Source organism: Rhopalosiphum maidis, chromosome 3 (genome assembly GCF_003676215.2).
Source record: "Rhopalosiphum maidis isolate BTI-1 chromosome 3, ASM367621v3, whole genome shotgun sequence".
Taxonomy (NCBI): Eukaryota; Metazoa; Arthropoda; class Insecta; order Hemiptera; family Aphididae; genus Rhopalosiphum; species Rhopalosiphum maidis.
In genome coordinates this window covers 33,390,092-33,418,004 of record NC_040879.1, presented here as the reverse complement: position 1 = coordinate 33,418,004, position 27,913 = coordinate 33,390,092, and the positions used below count along the sequence as shown (strand labels likewise).

Here is a 27,913-nt window from a genome sequence, read left to right as displayed (position 1 = left end):
TTGTTGAACTACCGAAGGGACCCGCCCTTACTTTTCGAGAATAGGTATAATGTTAGGTAGTGGTACAGTGGGAAATCATAAATCAAATACAACCCGAGTAATATCGCCTTCACTCGTATGATGGTAATAAAAATAATAATAATAATAATAATAGCGGACCGTCACAACTATATGTAATAATAGGTTATTTTTACATTCGATATTTCACAATTCACCGTTAAACTATATAAACGGACATATCGGTATACGACTATAGTGGCGACCGACCTAAACTACGATATAAACTAATAACGACGAGTTATGTCTTGGTCTTCAAATGTATGTTTGTGCGACAGTGGAGACTTTGCCTAGTTTTAGATCTTTCTACAAATGACAATCACCAATATCACGACGAGGTCCAGTGTACCTAGCCCGGTGTCGGTCTTCTTACAGTAAAATATTTGAAAGCCAATTGATCGAGTCATTAGTTCGTATATTAAACAAAAATGTACATAATAAAAATGAATGTTATAAATAAATAAAAAAAAAAAAAAAATAGGATAAATAATCGTTTAAACAAAATGGAGTCACAGGTGTATTTTGACATGAGACATTTAAAAAAAATACGAAACGACACATTTAAGACGCGTATTTTATAAAAATTATTTAACGTTGTTTCTGTAAAAATATAACTGTCATGATAAAAAAAAACAAACAAATAAACAAACAAACACACAAATAATATATTAATAATAATTTCGGAGATTCACTACCGCCGATGACGATGACTATGACGACGGCGCTTGTATTGATATTGTGTAAAATTTTGAAATAATTGTCCTCGGATCGTTTTGTATAGATTATATAATATTATTATTGTTATATTATTTTGAAGGTATAGTGGTATAAAGTCATATTTTTTTATTATTATTATTATTATTATTATTTTTGTACAAATGCATAAGATGGTGATGTGTACGTATCGTGGGCGGGTTATAGCGAATAACGGAATCGTTGTAGACTCTAGGTCCGTTATCTCTATTTTTAAACCCGACTCTCGCACACATACACACACACACATGTAAACGCACTATGCACACACTACACATTCACTCTCACATTCTATCTTTGTCTATCTCTCTCCCTCAAATACGCACCCACACACGATGTCTCTTACACGTTCACCTCATCCTCCTCCCTCCCACCCCACCGTCGCCCCCGCGCTAATAGACTTGGATTTCATAACGTATCTGTTTCATATACGTTTCATCGACGATCCGACGCTGGTTCAACCGTTCCACGCTGTACCGGAGTCCGTAGAACAGGTAAATCAACACGCCGATGAACAGCCAAACAGTGAATCGTATCCAGGTGGACGTGTCCAGTTGCGTCATGAGGTAGATGTTGAGGACAACGCTCAGGCACGGCACGAAAGGAACGCAAGGTACCTGTAACGAGGACGAAACGCGTTAGGAATAGAGATATTTAACGTTTAACTGGTTGTGGTAGGCTCCCCCGGTTGTGGCGAGGAGGAGGTTTTAACTGGAAATAATTAAATCTAAACAATGTCGACCGACGGACATCTCATACGAAAATGATTTAACTGAAGATATCTAGTCGGAATATTATTATTCGACAGATAGTATATTAGCCAATACATATTTTAACTGACAAATATATTAGGCTTATTTATGCACTTCTTTATTGAGATTGTGAATTTTTATGTAGGTACCTTCACTTAGGTACTTATTATAAATTAAAAATTCAATTATGCATTGATATCAAAATTATTAAATTGACAGCCCTGATCATCATCAGCATAATATTATATTTATTTTAAATAATGGTATAACATCTACAACTAATTAAATCTGTTTGTACATTTTGTGATAAAAAAAATTAAAGATTTAAATTAGTGCTATAAATTAAGTAGCTAACATTTCTACTAAAAGTTTAATAATGAAATTATATTTGTCATTTCCTGATATACCTACAAGTACTTTGCTTTATTATATCACACAAGTTTTAGAAATTTAATGAAACATGTTTTACTTAATTTTTCGTAGAAATTACTTCTTAAGCAATAATATTTTGTCCGTAAGAATTTATTTATTTTTTTTGAAAAACTAAAAGTAAAAAAAAATTATATACGTTTATTGTATTTTAACTGTATACTCGTAATTATTACTTATTAGTTATTAGTTATTTCAGTAGGTACCGATACATACATTCGATGTGTTATGTATGAATTACTATAACGTGTTTTTCAATTTCAAAATAAAATAAAAAAATATTATTATTAAATATTTATAACTTACCCACCCAATAGTCACTACCTAGTGATTCAATAATAATTTTTATTAAATTATAACATGCAAAATTGTAATAACTACGTAAATGCTTACTTATATAAATTATTCGAGTTTACTCATATAAATCATTAAGGCCTAAGGGTATACTATATTAAACGCGTATCGGTTATTGATGTATACCAAGTACAAATAACATTACTTAATAGTACAAAATATTATTTAATTTAATTATAACAAAAATGTATAGAGTGATATAAAATGTTAATAATCACGATCGTAACATAACTTTATCTTTGATGTAACTAGTGGTTTTATTTTTTAAATAAGTAATAATTAATTCGTAAAATTTCGTTAATTTCCTTAGTTTAATTATAATGCCTATGAAAAATTATTAAATTAAAAAAAAAACAAAATCAATTCATTACAGATAAATTACTTATAAATATTTTTTTATAATACAAATTTGTTTTTCCATGGGTTCATTAGTTCATAAAAATAATTCCACGTGCCATGTTTCATTTTATTATGGCAATTTTATTTCCAAGTAAAATGTAGTTTAAAGATAAATCGCGTAATGAACCTTAAAAATAAAATTGAACAAATTTGTTATCTAGCTACATCCAGACTCCGGCACGTGGCATGTGCCTTTTTATTTCGATATTCTCAATATTATAAAATAGAATTTCGAACCACAGGACGTCCAGATAAATAAAAAAGGTATCAAAAGTACTAAATTAATTACATAAATATATTATGACTATTATGTACTATTGATATAAGCATTATTGTTCATTAATAATCATTCGTTTGTAACTATCATATTCATGAATTCAATTTTTTTTTACATGTTACTGTCCTTGATTTCCATTATTATAACATACGACAACAGATGTACAATAAATAAATATAAATGCTCTCTAAAAGGGTAAAAAAAACATACTTTTATGTTTACTAATTCATTACTTTATTAGTATAATCGAAGAAAAATATTATATCTTCTAATATCATAGCTGATATTATGTCAGTCGAAATATTTGTCGACTATAATGCGGTTCTAATACTTGTTCAATTAATTATTTTTTGACTTAAATACAGATTGGACAAAATATTTTTATGCACTTTCGTTAAAGATATCCATATACACCACTAAACATAGTTAGCCTTTATAAAAACCCTTCCTTCCCTCTACACACACCTACTATAGGATAATATTTCTGGAGGAAAAATTAAATTTTGTTAATAATTCAAAATCACAGACACAAAACAGTTTCTTATAGATCAAAATACATAAATGAAAAGTATCGAGTATTTTGTATAGTTCATGTGACATACAAAATATAGACATTAAAAATATAAGGATTTGAAATAATTATAATTTATTCGTCTCCATTTACCGAGCGAGATAATTCCTTAAGCCTACAATATATTGATATGTATTTAGATCTAAGTGATTTCAATATATTCTTCATTATATCTATAATGAAAGATACAATAATCATGTTATTCATATCCTATAAAATATATTTAAAAAAAGGAAGGTATTGCTAAACGTAGTTACCGAATTCCTTTGTACCCGTACGTACACCCGTAACACCCGTCGTAAAACCCGTTACTTCAAAATAATTTTAATAATTATATAATTACGTGGAATGTAGGCCGATTTGTAGACTGTGGTTGTCTCGATAACGAATAGCATAGCACCAACAAACACACTCCGAAAAAAATGCATGCCGTATACGTGACTGCGTTGAACTTTCCTTCGTTTTGAACAATTGAGACGGACGAACAGAAGCATATGGACACGACAACTGATGAAAAAAAACAACAATAAAATCGTTTGAGTATAGATAATAAGTATGTATCAATTACCATACGGACATATTTTATAAACGGTGGAAAATAATTTTCACCTAATATAACCGTTTTTAAACTATAATAATGACGACGTGTTCACTGTTATGTAAGTTGTTAATTTGATTGACGAAAATTAAACATTAACTTTGGTGAAAATGATTAGTATTATGATTTTAAATGTATAATAATTATTAATTATTACATTAAAAAAAAAAAATTCTAAATAAATCTAAACTTAATATTACCTATTATAGGACAGTAGACCATTGCAAATAAAATGATCATTAAATTAAAAAAAACAATATCTTAAGAATTTGCGTATATAGTTGTGTTTATTTGCGATTACCTCGAATTAACCTTCTAAAATTCAGCGTATTAAATATTTTATGGAATCGTATTTTTTTATAAAACATAATGGAAATAAATAATGAATCTTAAACAAGGAAGTATGTGTAATTATGTTTTGAAAAACATATGCCATGCAAAAAAAATTGCTCGCTGGGAAAACGGTGTTTGGTCATTATCCCCCAACCACCCACAGTTACGCCACTGTAGATTTTATCTGCATCGGGTGAATAAATATGACAGACGCGATTAGTTTTAATCAAATCGTTTACACGTTTATTTGCGATTTTTATACTGAGAATTCACAATTACTTTGTCAGGAGGTCAATAGCCTGATTTTGACATAAAATACGTCGGTGGACAAACCAATAGATTTTTTTTTAAACAAAATCATTTTAATCAACTTATACATTGGCATTAACATGGTGTCAAGTTATGTGTAGGTTTCATTATATCATTAACTATTATTATTTAAATTCCAGACGCGTCAAGTGTGTTGGATATGCAAAAGAACCACAAATTGGAAAGGAAATTTTAATAATAGCAATAATTATTGTTTAGTATAGTACACAAAACTAATTCACCGATTATTCAGGATTGAATATTTTAAAACATTAACGCTAAATGGTTCTTAAAGGACATTACAATACTAAAAACAAGTTTGCTTAGATTTAAAGTCTATCATTATCTAAAAAAATATGTTTCGGGTCTCACATTTAAACACTAATTATTCAATGAGATACAGGCGTTTGAAAATATGCGTGTGACATCATAGAGCCGAAGTCGGAACAGCAGTGTATCGTTTACGTGCTAAAGTGTCTAGATTAATACAACAATTTCAATCGTTGAATAGAATATTTTTTAATTTTTTTTTATATAACCATAAGCGTTTCTTTTTATTTATGACACTAGTGTAATTATAATTTTGATACACTTTCTAATTTTTTTATAGTCGATAAAAATATTATAGTCAATTTCGTAAAATTTGGTTTGCGCGGAAATACGACGCCAGTCGCGAATTCAATAATTTTACTAAAGTATAATTATTTATAATATGTATACAACAACAAGATATATTCAATTTTAAATCACACCATCGTCTAAAGTACATAAGTATACTAAGGATTTCGAAAAAAAATTCTGAAATCTATTTTAAGTTATAAAATTCGTTGTATAAATCAAACTACTTTTACACGTAAACCATAGACGGCTGCTCAGTCGTCGACTCTATGACGTCACGCGGCTATTCATCAACTATCATTATCTCGTTGAATAATTATTTTTTTAACTTCGAATTTTTATTAAAACGATTATTGTGTTGACTACAACAATAGACCAATAAACTCAAAATTAAAAAAAAATAGTGTTGTGAAATAATGTCCTTTAAATGTAAAATAAAATAATATATAATATATTATATAGTTAAGAGTAATTTTTTAAACACTCGCGTATACTTGTCACATTTATAATCAAATAGCATGATAATTTTCGTGACCTTAAAGTTCATAATTCGAAAAATCAATTCAACTGAATAATACTTACGATAAACCATTATTATAATGATCGAGGTTCGGCCAGTGTTTTTTGTTGTAATCTGTGACTTTGGGAGATTGAAACTGGATGATAATAGTCTCATGAGAGATACTCGAAATCTACCGTTGTCTCTTATTTTACACTCTTCGGAATCATCGTTTGTATAACGCAAAATTAGAACACATATACACACGAGAGAGTATGCCATTAACGTACCGATGGACATCATGTTCATTAATTGTTGCAGGTCAAAAAGGCTAGACAAAATCGCTAAACATACAAATTTATTTTGTATTAATTAATTATACTATATACGTCAAATATGTTATAATATTAGGTAAGTAGCCAAAATGTACAGAGAAGTTCGATTTTATAGTTATACAGTGTCAAATTTATTAATTCAACTAATACTAATATTGTTTGTGAGCTACACAAGAAACATATTTTACTTTAATTATATTATAATAAGATATCAAAATTAAATATTTTGAATCTTTTTTATAAAAAAATATAAAGGTACAACCTAATATTTTTAAATGAAAAAAGTAAAAATGGTAAAAGTTCATATTAATCCAAATTTATAACAAAAACTGTGTATAACAGTGAAAACTGTATTTGACAATACTCAGTCAACTTCTTATGAAAATTTATAAAATCAAAATGTTTAAAAGATACTTTATAAAAATAGTAATTAGATTATTTAAGTAGTTATCACACTTCGATTTTCATATAAAATACCTAATTTACGATATTATATTATATAAGTGCGTGCGTGCTTAATTTTTATTCTATATTTATATTACTTACCAGCAAAAGCTCCACATATGAATGTACCCCAAAATGGAGTTTTTGTTTTGGAATCAACTTTAGAAAAAATGTGAAACAATAACCCGTCGGAAGCCATGGAGTACAATATTCTGGGTAAGGGAAACAGTGTACCGATCATGCTGAAAACAGATTAATTATTTGCATACAAAATTTAAATTTCATTGTTTGTCATTCAATGTAGTTATACGTATATTATATTATATGGTATGGAATGATTGATATAGGTACATATTCACTATTCAGCTAGGTATTAAATAAAAACGCGCAAGTCCGCACTGATGAGTGGGATTTATCTTTTTTATTGGAAATATTCCATATAAATTTCAACCACGCTAAATGTTGACATGTGAATACGAATCGACGACCACCTGAGGTTTTTTGCAATCAGCACCGCCATCTCCTTACCCACGCACATGCTATGTTTAGGTCGAACAGTTTTAAGACCATAAATCGAATATACGCATGCCTATACGAGCATACGCGTTGTATACAAAATGTTAATACATTATCATATTATAGTATCAAGTTGTTTTGATGAATATTTAGTTAGTTATGTACCATGACTATATGTTATATTATTATTGCATGGCATACTGGTTATAGTAGTTATAGTATCATATTAATGATTACTTGTTAGAAAAAACAATTTGTTTTAATATAAATAGCTTTTGTACATACTTTGTGCATAAAGCAAACACTGCTCCGATTGTAACAATCCATTCAAGTGCATGCCATTCCATCTGTTGGTATATGTGTGGGAAGGGAGCTTCCGGATCCTTTTATAAAATAAAAGTAAAACAAACGTTAAAACCTTAAAATTAATCAAGGTCAAAATTTACAACGGTTAAAAAATCCAGTGTTAAAAACCAACGATTCTTTATTACTTTGTAATTGGAAGTAGAATCCAAATTAAAAAAATAATAATAATAATATATTTTGATTTAGATTGGATTTTAGCAAAGGATATTTTGTCCTTGGATATTTTTCGCGCAATACTCGTTATAATATATATATAACTTGAGAAAGTTCGGTAAATTTGATAGGAAAAAAGTAAAAGTTCAGTCTCCTTCACCATAATTATATACGCTCAGACAGTTTTTTATTTATTATATTCCGACAGCAACATTGAAAATGTTCTAAAAATATAAACTATAAAAGTGATATACTGATATATCTTAATTGAATATTTTATTTGTAAACAAAATATTACTATTACCTAATTTGAAAAAACCCATACAAAACCAATTACTGACATTTTAATTCGTATATTTACACTCAGACTTACAATCTATTAATTTTTTTTTAAATACCTTGAAAAAATAACTCTATTTATATAAAAGAAAAACACTGACTAAATTAAAATTGAATCGATTAAATAAAAATGTCATAAACAAATTACATAATATTTACATTTTTATTTAAGCGACACATTCAATTATAAGTAAATATGAATTTTTTAGAGTACGGAATAACGTGAAAATAGTCTTACTTACTATTTACAATAAATAATCAACTCAAAATTAACGAATTCATTTATAAAATAACTTTACTTCAAAGATTGAAAAATAAAATGTAAGCCATTTCATTTGATTAAAATCTCATTAGAATCTTGCAGCTAGTAAAGTTAATTAAAATATATTGAAACATATTAACTCAAATTATATACTAGATTGCATGTTATTATATACAGATTATTTTAATGATGAACTAATAAAACATTTCAACTATTTGTCTCAATATTCTAACCTTTGTGTTCTTTTCGTCATACATTCTGTAACTTCTAGACATTTCAAACTAGTTTATGAGAAAATGCATACTATATTCGAGTAAGTGTATAAATAAAAATAAATACTACATCAAATCGGTTTGAGTTCATATCAAAATTGTCTATATAGAAGCATCTATGGAAGTTGAAATGCCGCTGATCATTTGAACGTCATCTTCAATAAGTTATTTAGATTTGTTGAATTTATTCAATTTAACACAATGTTAAATTCGAGGAAAAAATCTAAGAGTTAGGATTTATTTTCTAGAATCTTTATAGGAACTAACAAAAAGGATATACATTTAAAAAAGTACATCAACGCCACGACATCATTCAGCCGTATTTTGAGATCAAATGTAAATGTACAATTCTGAAAATCAGCCATGAGTAACGATTTTCTATTTATCAAAAATAAAATAAATATAATAAGACTTAAATAAATTATAGAAACGGCGAGACTCCAAAATTTAATAGTTCGTAATAAATCCGTTCAATACTTAAATTATTTTATTTTCTTCAAAAACTTATAACGATACAATACGTATATTATATTTTTATTTTTATTTTTATTTTAATAGATTTTTATAATATTTTAAAACAATTTAAATTACTTGTCTACAACATAAACAAAATAATACACAACTAACTGATGGCTAAAAATAATAATAAAAAACTACGAATAAAATAAATAAATTATTTGTCCAACGACACTTAATTTATTAATTTAATATTTTAAAATTATGTCACGTTATTATCTATTGACTACATATTTGCTTTAAAAATGTAAATAGTTGATTTTATAGTAGAGAGATATAATACATTAGGTAATATTAAGGGAGGACGCGTTAATTATATATTTCACACTCTCGACTCTTCAAGTTGATCAACATTTATGAATAAGAGTTCATTCAATCCATCAAGAGATACTGAGTAGTTGGTATCGCAACTTTTAATTGTCACCTTATGTAATTACACTTACACAAAAATATACTATACAGTCTTAAAAATAAATATAATATATTCTACCATATAAGTGTTATAATAATATTATAAGTGTTGATTAACTGCAATAGGAACATATAATACTAATAAGGAGTTGATTATCAAACAATAACGGTAATGGCTAATAATACGTTTTATTTAATGTGCCTACATGTTGGCGATAACATGCAAAAATAAATAATATTATATCAATTTATTATGGTTATCAACAATTCCAACTGTACATGGGACTTTTTATTTTGATTATTGGCTAACAAAACATGTCTTATCATGCTTAATGAACGTCATTATTTTTTGTAGTTCAAAAATGGCGATCTCGTGAGAAAATGAAAACGTATTAAATTATGCAAACGTCAATCACTATTTGTCAACTATAGGTAAGACTACTTCATGCCCAAAATAATTCATCTTGCCAATTTAAAATATATAAACAGCTCTGGTCACCGCGAATGCGTAACATAATAACTTGATGATTATGTATTTTCAATTGTATATTTAATCGAATAAAAAACAGACCTTCTGATATTATTATTGCAAATTATTATGATATGTACAGAAAAGTCATCATGTTATAAATGGAATAGAAAATAAGTTTTTTAATTTACTGACATTACTTGTTGGTATAGAACAATATTAATCTAATCTCTAACATTGGAGAAGTAATTTTACAGTATTGAGAAATTGATATTTTACAAAGCTAAAAACTAAGTGTTTAACTCGATGAGTCCCTATACCACCAATTATAATTGTTAATAAATTAAACAAGTCTTGCCCACACTTCAAGAAAATGTACTCAATAAAACATCCAGTAAGCTGCATAAAAGTTCAGATAAATATACAATGTACCTACAGTACGATTATTAGGTTTATATTTTAATGCAGAATCCAATAAAACAAAAATAATAGATGTGACCATAACACTATAATTTACATATACGCAATAATACATTCGACATTTAGTACAACGAACATGCGTGTATTTTTGTATAGGTAAATTAACGTAACAAAATGTGTAGGTAGGCGAACTGTGCGTCTGTGCATAAATAAATCTTTTAAAGCAAACTTGTATTCGAGAAAACTTTTACATTGCCATTTATTCTTAAATTAATTTTCACTTACTATAAACAATGATTAGTCATTTTAACATAATTCAAAGTAAGTAGAATATAAACTATAAAACAGTCGTACCTGGTAATAGTATGGCCACATAAGTGTCAATATGATAGCTACGCTGCAATACGATAACGTGATGATGGATAACGATATAACTATTGCCAAAGGTATGTCTCTTGTAGGTCGTTTGGCTTCTTCGCCTTGAATAATTTCAAAAAACAAAATTATATTAGTCGTCTGACAAATATAAAAAAATCGTAAAATGTACAAGTCATCATTAAATTTACACCACATCAAATTTAATATATATAACCACAAAACGACATATATCCTTAATTTCAAATGTTTACCAGTAGTGGCTATGGCATCGAATCCGACAAATCCATAAAAACATGTCGCTGCTCCCACAAATACTCCGGACCATCCAAATGGTAAAAATCCGCCTTCTCCACCTTTCGCATCCAATGGTATTTTCTCTTTTGGTATATTCCAATTGTAAAAATCAACTGCAATGATTTTTACAATTTATTTAATATAATAATGAATTCAATATGAATCCAAATCAATATATATATTTATACATTGAAGATGCATCATATTTAAACATTTAACATTATAATATTTGTTCAATAATTTCAAAGTTATTTTGTCTTGATAATAAGCAAATATATTTATTGTAAATAAATACTGCCTATAATTTTTTTTAGATCTTAGAGGTTTCTGAAAATAATTATTTTTATATACTTTTGAACAGGCCAGTTATGACGACTGTGGAAACGGTAAGCAGATTGACAATGGTAAATATCTTGTTAAGTAAAGATGATTCTCGCATTCCCCATGCTATCAACACTAAACAAAAATAAATAATTACTTTAGTAGTATATTAATAAAAATAAAATGCATACCTATTACAATTTACAATCAATATTTTTAATATTTAAAACAAATATATATATGAATATGTCTAACACCAGTCATCGTCTATCGATCATTTTTAAATAATTTTTTTGACAAATATATTTTTTTTAATTTAAAAATACATTTAATGAATTAAATTCAATTTTTACCTCAATCATTGCAATTTTAAAAACTCGAAACCATTTAACTATAGTTTTTATTTTTCAATACGTACATTTTTAAATATATCTCAACAAAATTAGTTTTCAATCATCTAACCTCAATTATTGCAATTTTAAAAACTCGAAACCATTTAACTATAGTTTTTATTTTTCAATACGTACATTTTTAAACATATCTCAACAAAATTAGTTTTCACAGTTACGATAATAATGTTGTCGTTACAGGGAAATTAAGCTGTCTAATCCATGTTCTGCGATGGTATTGAACATATTTGATAAAATAATAAACTTAATAAAGAAAAAAATGTCATTATAACAAAATATAACACAACTTTAAAACGTGTAAAATATATTTTACTGGGAATAAAATAAAAAATATTGGAAAACCATCCAACCTTAATAATTGTTTCTATGTCATTCGTTTTTAATACAATATTAACTATAAGCTTTATAATTTACTATTACGTGTTAAAAAAAAAATATAAGAAATTAAAGCTAATGGTATAATTTTAAAACTAAAAATCTTATCAATTTTTTATAACTTTTTATGCGAAATGATTTCTATATTATATCATCCGGATTCAATAATTTAATATATTAATGTTAATGAACGTAAGTAATACTTCTTTTTCGTTTTAATTTCGTAAAAAAAATTACGTACATTTTTTTAATTTTAATACTTACAAGTTAACATTAGTATAGATGCGAATGAAAAGAGATCTGGATATGGAGCCAAAAAATCGATATCCATTGGAAACGTTTGTTGAAAATAATTTCTCATGGGATAACCAAGTGGTTTATCAATATGCCCACTTAAAGCTCTTGCAATGCTGGCACATCCTAAAATATTTATCACATAATATTATGTTGAAATACCATTATGAAAATAAGAAAATTTATTTATTAATCTCAACAAATATATGATAAACTAATTTTCACATTTATACTCACCGATACTGTATTCTAATATTAAATCCCATCCTATGAGAAATGCCACTATTTCACCTATACCAACATAGCTGAACGCATATGCCGACCCGGCTTTTGGTACACGACTAGCAAACTCGGCATAGCATAATCCTAAATAAAATAACATCTTTTCTAGTTAGTTTTTTTTTTTTTTTTTGTAAATATTATTCGTGAAAAAAATTATAATCTATTTTTAGAAATTATACAATTATGTACACCATATTATTATAATATTATCAATGATTATGTCTTTAACCTCTAACATCTAATAATACCTAATTATCCTCCACAATTTACTTTTAGAATGAATAAATATTATCACATAATTTAAAATATAGACGCAACATATTCACATCATACAATTTTATGATAACCATAATTATTTAAAGGAATAGGCAAATTATACCTATAGTAGAAAACCAGAATTAAGCTAATTTTATTTAAAATAAATAGATTTAACATAATACACTAACTGCGTTCAATATAGACAACGCAACACATTTCTCCGTGTAAGCTGTTTGTAAATAAATACAAATAATAAATATCGTATCTCTCAAAAATTTAATTTAGCATTTATTAATGGATATTTTATTTATTTACTTTTTTAACGTTAAAGGTTGACAACTACTTTCATATTATTATTACTATTATTGTATCAATAATAATAAATAATAATAGAGCAGAAAAATATAAATAAATTGAATTGATAAATATTAAAATGTTATTAAATTAAGAAGCCAGTGTTGTGAAAAAATTTAATTATAAGGGTAATTACAGGGGACTGATGATAACAGAAATCTTACATCAGTAGCCAATATATGAAAAACCAAGGAGAAGAAGAAAATTAGAAAAATTAAATAAGTATAAAAAAGAGAGAAAAAAATTATGGATTTTTCAGGTGTGAGAGAAGGTCAATGAAAAACTAGATGCCAACTATTGGAAACTGTAATAATTGGCAAGTACCTAACCTAATGTGCAGACAAAAATAATGAATTAGGTTATAATTATAATTAACTTTTTAATATTAGTGCATTGCGGTGTAAGTAACACACGTCCTTTAAATGTAGAGATCAGGGACTTACGTGGGCCCCTCAGATATTTCAAATCTTACTTAGCCAAACCGACTCAAAATAACGTTTACAAATTTATATTTTCTTATGCCCCTAGGTTAAAAATAATAATACTTATTTAAATGGCTTATATTTTTAACAATATTTTTATCTTGAGATTATAATGGTATAATTAAATTAAATGGTTGTCAATTGTTTTAGAACAGATATTTTTTCCCGTCCTACTTGTAGGATTCACAATAATCCCAGTTAACAGTCATCAGTATTCATTACGTACAAATTTATGTTTTATTCATAAACCCATTTGAAACACAGTTAATATGCATATAATATATATATATATATGTTTCAATAAGACATTAATTAAATATTGTGCTCTAAAACTAATTACATTTATCTATAATTACCTGACAGTGCCGATGCTACAGCTGCAAAAGCAAATGATAAAACTACAGCGGGCCCAGTAAATTTAAATGCAACTTCTCCAGCTAGTACATAAGCGCCAAGTCCAAGAGTTGAACCAACGCCAAGAGAAATCAAGTCTACTAGTCCTAATACACGGCTAAGTTGATTTTTCGTTGGCTCAGTACTCAAATCGGATTCCTTTTTCCTTCTTAACATCGTCTTTAGAAGCGATTGATCATTCTAAAGGAAAAATTATTATTATTATTATTATTATTATTACTAATATTTACAAACCATTTACTAATATATTAAATTGAGTATTGTATAGTTTAAAAAAGGTATGTTGACACATACATGAAATCGGATACGTTTATTTTTCGATTAATTGTTATTTATAGTCCATGTTTAATTTTATGAAGATATGTAATATATTATAAATAAAATAAATAGATAGATTTTATCAAAAATTATTAAATTTTAGATAACAGAGAACATAACCATTAAACATTTTGTATTCGTTAAACTTACAAGTTCTTTTAGATTATTAGTAATTATACTTTAATATCATCACTTAAAAAAAAATTAAATAATTATTTTTGTAACATTTGATATGTACATTATAAAATATTCATAGCGTGTATAGTATAGTTATATACGTATTATATAGTATTATATACTCGTACACTTATACATTTACTACAATGTAATATTATACATATATATATATATATATATACTTAATATATACATTATCCATAAACAGAAATGAAAATATAATAAATTAGAAAAAATAAAAATAAATAACGAAAAACTGGAATTTAAAGTAAGTATAATTGTTTTAATATTTTTACTCTTTTGGAGATAATTACAAAGATATTTTCAATTGTCAGTTATTTTTAATTTTTTTCTCTTTATAAATTACTATAAATTATTCACTGAGTCAAAATTCTTGAAAATTTAATACAAGATCCTGCATTCCTGCATAGTTCATAATTCTTCTGATTTGTATACATATTTGAAGTTCAATTTTTTACAAAATTTATTATAATCACAAAAATGTACAAGCTACAAGTATTTTGTAATTAAAAATTTATAAAATCTTTAATTTTTATTGCTCAAGTTTGAAAATGTAATATAATTTTCTGATATGTATTCATTATAAATCTAAAAAATATATAAAGGCAATTATTTTTAGATATTTGAAGTTCAATTTTGGACGAAGTTACATACTTTAACAATGAATAACTATGTTAATTATTTTGTTATTATTCAAAAATATTATTCATTGGGACTAAAACCTTTTACATATATTATGAATTTTACTACACGCAATAACATTTTCAAAATATGTAGATTAATTTTAAAATATTATCTATTTATATTATGAACCTATACACACTATTTTACAGTAAGGCGTAACTCAAAAGTTAACAACAAAAATAAAATATATTATTTTAATAATTAAATATCAATAATTTAATAAATGCAATATTTTTAAAATCGTATTTCATATACAGTAATAATCGGTGAATTCAAATTTAGCACATATATTAGAGTAACTCACTCGTCTCACTCTACACCTAATGTACATCAGAGCGGTAAAAACTTGCTCACCTTTTTATGTTTGATGGATGTTAGATGTATTAAGTGTAGATATACATATCATAATCTAACTTAAAAATAATTTTAGTATTTAAACTACTGATTATTGACAGTTATAACATATATAATTAAATTATAATTTTTTTAAATAATTATTGTTTCTGTTTATTTATTAAAATGTATAATAAATATTTCATCACTTAAAAATTGAATTAAATATACCTATCTATATAGTTTCATGTTAATATAAGTAGTATATTCTTTTAGTTATAGTTTCGTATTGGCATTAAATTTGTTTGATTAGTAATTCTTAGTTTATGATTTCATGAAATTATTTTAATAAATTAATAACATGTTTAAGCTATTAGAATAATTTTCAATATATTTCGACCAGTAGAATTGTAGTTGATCCTTTACTTTTATCTTTTATTTTTAATTACACATGATGATTCTAATGGGATAGTGATTATAATATATAAGTTATATTATATACATACAACTATGTTTAAAAAAAAAACTATTTAAATTAATATAATTTTAATTGAATTCAAACAATGCAAAATACAAATAAATAACAATATATTATTATTAATTCAAATAATTTATATTCAATTTTTAAATTTTTAGTTTTAAAATATATATAAAGTACTAGTCTATAGAGACAACAAATCAAACATCACATCATATTATAACACTGAGTGTTAAGAATGCAATGCTTTAATTATACGACTTACAAGCAATTAAATGTACGTCGTTTAAACCATACACTTATATTACACGCTCACATAATTAAATCATTCTTTACACTTTATTATCAATGAATAAAAAAATTAATTTGTAAAACTATCTTTTTTTTTTAAACTAAACATGGTATAATAAATAAAATTATTGTGTCAACAAATGATATTTCATATTTATTATTTTAAATACATTTTTCCAATGTTTGCGTTCTTTTATCTAACAATTTTAAATATAAATTATATTTTAAGTTTTAAAATAATAATTTCAAATTGCTTAGCATATTGCCATAAACAATTTTATGTATTTAGATGTAAGTAGCATAAATTACGTAAATTAAGGTTATAATATAATCATATATCTTTTTAGGAATGAACTCAGAGATGATACGATTTTTATCAGATGTTCATATCTGCACCAAACATGATAGCTATTAGCTTATAAATACGAGTACATATAGAGCAGAGATTCTCAACCAGATACCGCGAAATTATTTGAAATATATTTTTAGTCTATAGGCAATACTACCATAGGGCACAGGATGTCTCCGAATTTTAAGAAAATGACTAAGGGTACCATGAGTAAAAAAAAAATGGGAATCTCTGATATAGAGTAACAGAAAATATATTTTCAAAAACTAATTTTACAAATAAATAATTTATTTTAACTTGCGATTTATTCTTTACTATTGTAGATAATATTTATTATTTACTATTCAGTTATTTCTGTATGGATCAGCTTCTAGAAATGGGTTGCAAGTTCAACAATTTCGTAAGACGAAAAAAATACTTTGTTCGCAAGGATATTATTTTTTCTATATGACTATCCACTAAAAAAAATACTCCTCTAAAAAACCTACCAAACAGTAAACTTCTATTTTTAATTAGTTATTGTTCATTTTTATTAACGTTTTGCATTTATCAATAGATCAATAAATAACATATTATATAATTGTCATTGTTATTAGTTTAAGTTCAATGTTATTTGCGTATGTTCAATTTATTGTTATCAATCGTAATTATTCTTTTTGTATGTAATGTTATATTTTAAATATTTTACGATAATTTCGATAATTACTCAAAACGAATTGTTTAAAAATAAATTTTGAAAAACGAAAGATTTGATAAACAGTCACAACATTAAACATATAATTATAGTTTAAAATGTTATATATCGAATTAAAATTGTTAAAAAAAATTCCAAGAGTAAGTTCCAAAAATTAAACTGACGATTTTCAATAATTTGATATACTACAGATAACTTTGATACCAAGTTAAATTATTATCACTAACATATATGAATTAAAATCAAAGTTGTATTTGGTGGGTGTCTGGTAAAATAATTTCAAAGTGGTTAATAAGATTCAATATAAGTCTTTAAACACAGTAATTAGCTTAAAAATCAAGTTACAAATTTTTCAAATTCATTGAGTTTGACTAAAATTCCATGTCCTAGTGTGAAATTAATCAATGTCATCACAAGAAATTAGATGAATTTAATTTTTAATTTTAGTTTATTGCTTTTTATATTCTTCATAAATATGTATCTATTTATGGTTAAGATTTATGGTATAAAATTGTATGTATTTTACAAAATTTGAGTATTGATTTTTAAAAGTATATTACTATGTACTTTAATTGATAGAACTACAAATCAAAATGCAAGGTCAATCAAAATTGTTTAGTTAGTGTTTTGATAATAAAGTATGTGGCAATATAATATTTATTAGTATATATGACATTGTATATATTCTAGTAATGGACATTATTACCGAGAAAAATAATTTTTCAATTACTGAATTACCTATACCTATTTTATTTAGAACAAGGGAATTATATCGGCATTTCTTTTAAAAAGCTTTTTTTTATATAGACACACACATTATGTTTTATTTAAGTTGATCTTTACTTCATAAATGGGTACTTCATTTGAATGAAATAATAACTATAGTGAAAAATGTATATAATATATTATAGATAGATGAACTTTACTGTTGCAATTTAATAAAGTGTATACTTTACTGTTTTAGATATTTAGGTATGTAATTTTAGGTATGTTTGCTCTTTATTTATATTTTGTATTATTTGAATTTATCTTATAAAATTATAATTGCATGTTAATACAATTGTTGCACACAGTGGGTAAAATAACTATCGTTAACGAGATAACAGTAAACATCAATTGATAATCTTATAACTACTCCGTCTATAAAAACCCGTTCCCATAACTTTATAAAGTTTTGCTCTCTTTAACAGTATTGTAAAATACAATTCATTAGGTTTTTTTCTAAACAATTTTTAGTAAAATCATATTTAATATAATACACAATTTGTAAAGTTTAATGTTATTTATTAGTTAAAATTACCTATTCTAAAACTATCAATTTCACAGTTTTTAAGTCAAGCTTAATTTATCCGTGATACTTGTTTACCTCATTCGTGATAACTTATTTGTTCCGTAAAACAAAGTAAACAAAAAAGTAACCATTTTATGGATTAAATAATTTCCTATCTAGGATTATACAATATATATTATAATATAGGTATAACGAATAAATAATAAATGTATTATGCTGCGATATACCTATTATCTCTCAATACAGATAAAGCTTGAATTTCAGTTTCATCTTATACCTATATAATGAATTAATCAACAAAACGAATATATCACAATCACGTATGATGATAATATAAATCATAAATTCTTATCATTAAATATATTTAATATTTATGTATATACTTTTATTAACAATAAATTCATTTAATTTGTACAACATAGTATTTATGTTCCTATATTGTTTAATACATACATAAAAACATAATATTATATAATGTATTATAATATTAAAATAATAAAATATTTTTGGGCTAACAGGTCTACAAAATTCTATCAACGGCAACTTATTTAAAAAAAATACGAGTAGGTATATGAACCAAATTTATCTACCATATAGATCAAACTTTGTCGAAAATGGTGTGGACCAAAAGTGTATTTACGCATTACTAAGTCATTGTATATACTAGTACCAGTACTAAGTATCTACCTATCAATGTATTACAGACATTTTAAACACTATTAATAATTTATAAAAAATAATATGTGGATATATATTTTTGTCAGAGCATTATAGTAAACATACATTATTACAAATATTTTATAGTATTATAGTATATTTGTTGAAGTAAGCAAATCATTTTGTGGAATTCGGATTTTTATTTTATTTTATTAATATTATTATCATAGTCGGTGTTTATGTATCCATTTTAAATCACTTTCAATGACCATGTTGTTAATGTGTGTCGGGAAAATTCTATCATGGATTTACTGCAATTAGCTTAGTGCAAAAATATTTTAATTTAAAATAAGACACCAATATGTTCTATAATCTCTATTTTAAATTTATGTCTCGTTGTATATTTGATATTTATTTTAAAAATATTTTATGATTTAGGTATTAATTTTTATAATAGAGGCTAAACCCTTTGTAGTTTTGTTAATAAAAAAAACTATCCAACCCTCCACACTAACATAAAATATTCCTAAATACACTTCCTTTTATGGTCTGGACCAATGCTGCGTGTAATGGAAACATTATTGATACTTGGAAATTTATTTAATCAAATTAAATAAAACTATACGTACCTAAAGAAGAAATTTAATTTATGTAAATATATTATACAGCAGGTATAATATGAGGATATTAACGACACAGTGAATTATTTTTATTAAACGTTTTGAAAAAATTCTACACTTTATTTTAATATTTAGTTATATAACGAATACATACATTTTAATTTAAAAACAATAATTTTACCTAAAAAATGTTTCTAAATAATAACCAATTGACCATCAATAATCATTAATAATTATATAAAACAGTAATTATTAATTAAATCATAATAATTTACGGTAAGTAACTAAAAAAAAAACAACGTCAAACGTTCATACATCTGATCATAACAATTATAGAAAGATATCTAAAAATCTGTTTGAAAAATCATTTTACAATATAAAAATATCAAACATTTAAAATGTTTAGGATGATATTGTGTTGTAATTAATCTTATATTTATAATTCAAATCAGTAAACCTAAATAACATATTTCAAATTAAATATAAAAATTATATCATCGTAATTTGTGAAGAATAAATAAATGTTTATGAATTTCAATAGAAGTGTAAAATACTAATTAGTTTATTATCAACTTTTAAAACTTTGAAATTAAGATTGCAATTTTTATAACATATATTAGAAACCAAAAAATATAATAATATCGAATACCGATTGCTGTCTCAATATTTTACAAAATATAAATACTTCTACGTTAAAATGTAAAAATAATTTCAAAACAAATATAAGGAGTCTTTATAAGATAACAAGTTTCTTAATTACAAAAAAATAAAAAAAAATAATTTTAAACTAGATATTTATATTATTACTTGAATAGTAATAAGAAAATTGAAAACTAGCCTATCATCAAACACAAAAGTACTTCATATCGATTGATAAAAAATAAAATAAATAAAACACTACTAATATTATTACCAGTAAAATTAAGTAATACCTACATGCTACATACAATTTACGCATAAAAAACACTTCATTATAAAACTAATATATTTCTAATAAATTATAACTTTGCTCATTATCTGAAATTTTATATACACTAATCATCTTGTATACAAGCATAAAATAATAGTTACAACTTGTCATGTATTTTACACTGGAAAACGATATTAGAAAATTATTACAGTATAATATATTAGCTTATTTGTTTACATATTTCCCTGTGGATTTTAATATTTATATTGTAAAAATCGGCCAAATATAATAAGGAAACTGAAATAATATTTGTTTTTAAGTTTAATCGATAGCTTATTCTTCAGTCATCCACCCAAAATAATAACTTACTTAAAGTACAGAAAATTGCCGAAATTTACTAAAAAATTAAATAAAATGTCAAATATTACAAACGATAAGTATTTTACGATAATATTTTATAACATTACAGGCTGAGCCAAAAATATAGAGTTAAATAAACACTTATATACATTGTTATTAAAAACTATTTTTAATAATATCATACAATTTATAAAAATATCTAAATAATTTGGGATACATTTACGGCCAAATTCCTACTTATTCACTGCATTTAATCCAATGGGTGATGGTATGAATACACGTGGGTACACGACACTACGTAGCACATTGCATCATACAGTAATACATTCTTCAATTCTATCTTCTAGTTAAATTGACAAAAATGTATTACTTATAAACATACAAGTATAACTTATTTAATCTATTAAGTATTTATAATTTCTGGTTAAACTAAACAAAAATATAATAAATATTCCATATGACATATAATTATAAACGAAAATTGTAATATTGCAATATACCGAATATAGTGTAGGTACCTATAATATGTAGAATATAATCATACATATTACTTGGTTTTTAAGTCACATAAACATTAGTAAAAACGTATGAGAATTCTGTAGAAAACTATGACAGTTGACAGGTATTGTAATAACATATAATACATATTACATTATTACTCATTGTTATTTAAATAAATACTTGAAGTTAAAAATTAATTTAAATTAAAATAATAACTTCAATCACCATTAATATTAAAATGACGACATATAATAAAGTACTTAAAATAAATTAATGTTTCTAAAAAATCGTTTGAAAATACTTTCTAGTTATTTATAGTTTTCATAAAATTTTTTACCAAAAATTAATTAAAAACAGTACTTATGAATTATTATCATTTAAAGAAAATGTTAGATCTAAGTTTTGGAAAAAATATCTACACGTATTGATAAACTTATAGAAAAAAATCAGCTACAGCTAGTATAATTATATGTATTTATTTGATGTTCATTATAAATTATTGTAATAACATTTTCAATAATGATTAACTGATAAACGGCCCAAGCGCAAAAAACAAGATTTTAAATCTTATGAGACATACTACCTCATTGTTTATCTAATATGATAGATATATAGGTAAACGGGATTGGCGCCATTAACTATATACACAATAAATCGTATACCTAATCTAAAGAAGTCTTTAAACGATAACAGTTGAAGTATATTTTTTATATGATTATGTATCATTATTTTTCATACAACTTAGATAAAATACGACACACGAATATTTCATTAATTTGTTCAAATAAAACAATATATTTTTTAAATATATTTCCTGAAAAGTATCTCCAGAAGATTAATTTCATTAAATCTAGTTTTTTTTTACTTTACTCATAGTTTAATAATGATTCTCTTATGATCTGATTTTTATGAAAGCAAAAAATTATATTTGATCGATGTATGATTTATTTTTAAATACGCCCTAATTATAACATACTTGTTCTATGGCCTAAAGGACAGATGGAGTACCTATGTAGTACGATGAGTATGCTACTGGATTTAAGCTGATTTTTTTATTCCTCGTTTTTTGTTAATATTTTTATCATTATTATTTGAGAAGAAAATTAAATTAATAAAAGAACATATAAGTCAACTTCAAATACATCAAAATGTTCATACTGTTGAGTAATTAGATAAACGGACGTCCACTGAAAAATCAACAGTTATCTACTTCTTCTTTTTAATTAAATTTTTATAATGTTATATTTTTATTTTTATTTTATACTTACTAGGTACCTTTAAAATTAATAGTAATAGAATATATTTTTATTATTCTAATTATAAATTAATTACGAGTGGTAACAGAAATGAAATATTAATTCATTAGAAGTAATGTAAGAGTGGCAGTAATTGTAAACAAAATCAGGGAGAAAAGTTTGATATGATTTGGTCATGATATGAAGTTTAAAGATAGGAAACCTGGGAGCACTGAAAGTGGCTATGGTGATAAATATAGATAGAAAAATGAAATGAAAAGAGAATACAAAATAGAGTTTAGACTATTTAGAAAATGATACGAAAGTAGCTTGTGAAAAAGGGGTGGCGGGCAAATCCCAATAAAAGTACAAGACAAGGGTGACCACTAATTAACGCCATATAGTTAGAAACGAAGGGTGAAGAAAAAGAAATGTTAACTAATATATTATCATAGTAAATAAATATATTGAATAATACTCTTAATTCCAATTATATGTATATACTAACTTTTCCAAATCATACATACATAAATGTTTCAAATAATATGCACATCAAATTAGCGCAGTTAATGATTTAGAAAAAAATTAACTCGTGGTTCAAAAATTAAACCACCGAAATAATTGTTTTTAAATTAATAAAAACGAATTAAAATTATTTTAATTGTATATGTTGAGACTCTTACCTTAAAATTTCGAAATTCAGCCATCTCAAAGTTGTACTGTTAAACAAATAAAATAATTTGAACCGTATAGAATCAAATTAAAAATAATCAATTATGATTTCTTGTTTAACCTGGAATAAATATAAATATATTATTAATTAAAAGTTAGTTATACTTATTTATTAAAATGAAATAATACTTTATACATTATACATACAGTACATTAGTTTTATTTTTAATTATATAAAACATTTAAATTTATATTCACTGTATATTTTTAATCATTGTTTTATTATCTGCACCCTTTCGATCCCAATTAGTGTGGATAATCAACGCTCGACTATATATAGAATATTGGACAAATTAGATATAAATAAAAATATATTATGTTAATCAATCATTTAAGTTCACCCCTAAAATGTATCGTTTAATTTTATACTGAAAAATATTTGTAATATTTTCATCCAACATTATCTACAAATGTATTATAGTAATAGAAAATAACCATGCGTAAATAGACTACAGTTGCCATGTAAATAAATTTTAACAGAATTAGCTAATTCTAGGTATTACAGTATTTATAGGCGGACATTGAAGGAAAAAGCTTTTGAGGTCTCGCCGGACTCTCTTTCGCCAGACTATGTAAATAATAATCAGGATGTTAGACACTTAACTTTGGATAATGCTAGTTCTCCCACCCCCACAAAAACAATAAAAATCAACAAATATCCTATAAATGATCGTATTAGAAATATTAAAATGTGTACTTATTTATATATATTAAAAAAAACAAAAGAAAAACAAAATTTAAATTAATTTTCCAAAATATTTAATAACATTTAAAAATATATAATATTGGTGTATTTGTACATAAAAAATTATACATTTCACTTTTTATATAAACAAAACGAATCATTCAATGTTTCACTATGGTAATATATTTATATTACTATACTTAATTGTATGTTTAAAAATAATGATTATGTAAAAAATTTTCCGAAAGACCTAAATTATAATGTCTTATAATGATTCTATGTTTTTACCGCCGTGGAATACATGGTCAAATGATTTCATTAACGCTGAAAATTGGGACAAATACAACGATGATGTATGTATTGACAATTAATAACGTGATAAAAAAGTAATACTCATAATCAAATACAATTATACAGCAACTTGTATTTAAACACCCTGGTGGCCATGTATGCCTACCAATAGAAATTGCCCAAAGTGTCAAATTATGGAAAAGACCTGGCGAAATATTTAGGAGTGATGGACTTGTCGTTCAACCTAAAGGAAATGCAAACGATATTGATAATTTATTGACCGTCAATGAACCACTAATGAATGTTAAAGTAATTACAATTATTTTTATTTTAGTTTAATTTAAAGACTATACAGCAGTACCTAACGGCTAACATTTTATTTTCCTTAGTGATAATATTTTGTATACGCGCCTAATTAGGTAGTTAGTAGGTATATTAAAAAAAAAACCAGTTGTTCCCAAAAGTAATGGTTATTAATTATTGTAACATAGCTTTTAGTTGTTTATGTTTAACTGCGATTGTATAATTTGCTGGTGAGTAGTGACCTATAATATAATAATGATACAACAATATAAGTATTTTAAATAACAATACAAAAATTACTTTTATGTAAAATGCAAGGCTTTTTCGAAATATTTAACAATTTTAAAGACATATCCTTGATTAAAAAATATTATTAGTTTTGAATATCATTTGATTTTTAATTCGAAACTAAGTCCTCTTTAAAACTTCAAATGTACACCTATTTCAATAAAACTCTATATCTGTATGGTTTCTTAAAATGATAGACTCAGACTTGTTAGGTTACCTGTTCGGAAAACCAAATTTAATCTACTTTAGCTCATATGAAATATAAAAAATAAATCGGTATTCTACTATCTTACAAAAATATCTTCCAATATCTTGTATCAATGTGTTCATTCTATTGTTCAACAAGGGTCATGTCGACGGGTAAGACAGAAACGAAGTATGTACGACCATATAAAATATAACCATATACCTATAATGTAACTGCAGTCGTACATTAAAATAAAAGGCTCAAATGAACAATAGCAACGCGCAAACGACTTATGGCTCTACCACCTACGCACAATACCTATCTACCTGTATACCTGTTGCTAGCAATATATTATATAAAAAAAATTCTATCGTGTACGACAAACGAAAACCGCACGATTTTGAGTATTTTTCCGTTGGTAACCAATTTCAAAAACCGCACCTTTTTTTATTTCCATTCCAAAACGGTTCTTTATCAAAAATCACATACTTTATTAGTTTATTATATATTTATTATTATGTATATGACCATGAACTATAGCATGTTTTAATCTACAGACTATTTGTCACATAGCCCATTGTAAAATAATTAATAATTATACGTAGACATATTAGTTAGGGGTACGTTTTTAGTAGTATCTTATTTAGTGGTATACAAATGCATAATATTGTATATACTAATACCTTATTTGCGTCCGTGGTTTGTACCTAGATTCTATATAGAAGTGCATATGGTATAAAGCTAATATCTAAAGCTGAGAATTTGTTCGAAAAATTATAGATAATAAATTTTATATTTAAAAATATATCAATAATTTTTACAAATTATAAATTGATTAAAAATTAGATCTTGCTAATAAATTAGCCAAAAGTCCGCAGTTTTTAGACAGGCGTCTACACACTATACCCACGTTTATTATTATGTAGGCATATAATATAATAATACTATAAGTAATGTATAAAAATTAAGGACTTACCGATATGCGTTGAGTCGTCCGTTTGTGCCTTCTTGTGATCGCGTCGGACGTGCGCACACGTGCTCGGCCGATTGTGTGTGTGCGTGCGTACGCGTGTGTGCGGCGACTGGCGCGTGTCTGAATACGGCGTACCGCGATCACTGCAGATCGTGATGGACGGCGACGACAGCGACGACGACGACGACGACGACAACGACGACTGAAACGGCGGCGGCGGTGCTCAACTGCGAAACGATGAAATTTAAAATTCGGTTCGTCTCGCACCCGATAGGTCACTGGCCCTGGCTACGGTTCTTGTGACGCCCCCCACCCCGGTATCGGTCATCGGGCGGCGTTGTCGTCGGCTCGCTCCGGTCGTCTCGCTCCCGTCGCGGGTGGTTCGGGGACGGTTAAACTGCCCCCCGGATCCCCGTGTGCGCGCGCGCGCGCAAACTCGGAGACCTTGAACTTGGCGACCGAAGCCGCCGCCACCACTCAATCGCCGAATACCTCCTATTACTACTCCTACACCACCTCTTCCCCGATCGGTCTTTGCGTCTAGAGTGGTGCAACGGCAATAGTATAATATGCGCAAACACTGTAACGCGCTAATATTACCTACGTGTAATGTACTAGAGCTATGCCAAATGAAATCATAAACCAATCAAAATAATACTGTAATAATTGGTCGTGGACGGTACAAATCAAAAGAATATTAATAATATGACAAGCCGTTGCAGAATACGCGTGTCTGTCGGCTAAATTAATCGTTTTACGATGCATTTTAACTGCACCGAAGAAACGCGTGCATGAATAAGTGTTTATAAATTCAAAATATTATACGATATATCGATATTTATTAAATAAGTTATGGCCTTATGGGTGGATCAGGTTGAAAAATTATATCAGACTTCAGAATTCATTACACGTCGCACGCCGCGCACATTTGCGTCGTGTATAGTACCTGCAGTAAAAAATTGTTGATAAAGCGTGCGCATAAAACTGATTTGTAAAAACTGAACGATATTTCTACTCAAAGCAGTTCAACCGACGTTATTGGAGATTATTTCATATTAACCGTGTTCGGGCGAGAAAGTTCTACATCCAACAAAAACCGGAATTTTTTTTTAGTTGACTTGTCATTCACAATCTCGCCAATTATTGTTCCTCCTGAATGGGTTGAATATAATTTTTCCTTAACATACTTTCGACAGAATTCAATCGACTGGTACACTTTTC

General features: G+C 26.0%; 2 protein-coding genes across 2 annotated transcripts in view; one reads left to right on the top strand and one right to left on the bottom strand.

Annotated features, from left to right (window-relative positions):
- Positions 1–517: 517 nt before the first annotated feature.
- Positions 518–26,915, bottom strand: LOC113557223 (cationic amino acid transporter 2-like). Its single transcript, XM_026962614.1, has 13 exons — positions 26,696–26,915; positions 23,917–24,026; positions 14,257–14,494; positions 12,762–12,890; positions 12,495–12,650; positions 11,476–11,580; positions 11,082–11,237; positions 10,807–10,931; positions 7,530–7,627; positions 6,831–6,970; positions 6,033–6,293; positions 3,936–4,099; positions 518–1,427 (listed from the first exon to the last, which is right to left on the bottom strand). The coding sequence occupies exons 2-13, from the start codon at positions 23,938–23,940 to the stop codon at positions 1,203–1,205; spliced, it is 1,821 nt and encodes a 606-aa protein (XP_026818415.1). The 5' UTR covers positions 23,941–24,026; positions 26,696–26,915; the 3' UTR covers positions 518–1,202.
- The window catches only part of LOC113557906, a 21,574-nt gene continuing 18,571 nt past the window's right edge, over positions 24,911–27,913 (top strand). The window contains 2 exon segments of the mRNA XM_026963446.1: positions 24,911–25,003; positions 25,068–25,250. Of these exon segments, the coding sequence (XP_026819247.1) occupies positions 24,911–25,003; positions 25,068–25,250 (276 nt within the window).

Excerpts from the sequence above, each read along its gene's own strand:
- LOC113557223 (XM_026962614.1), bottom strand. The coding sequence starts at position 23,940 with ATGGCTGAATTTCGAAATTTTAAG. Across the intron at positions 12,651-12,761 it reads AATATTAGAATACAGTATCG|GATGTGCCAGCATTGCAAGA; the intron begins GTGAGTATAAAT and ends TAAATATTTTAG. Across the intron at positions 6,294-6,830 it reads CATATGTGGAGCTTTTGCTG|CGATTTTGTCTAGCCTTTTT; the intron begins GTAAGTAATATA and ends TTGTATGTTTAG.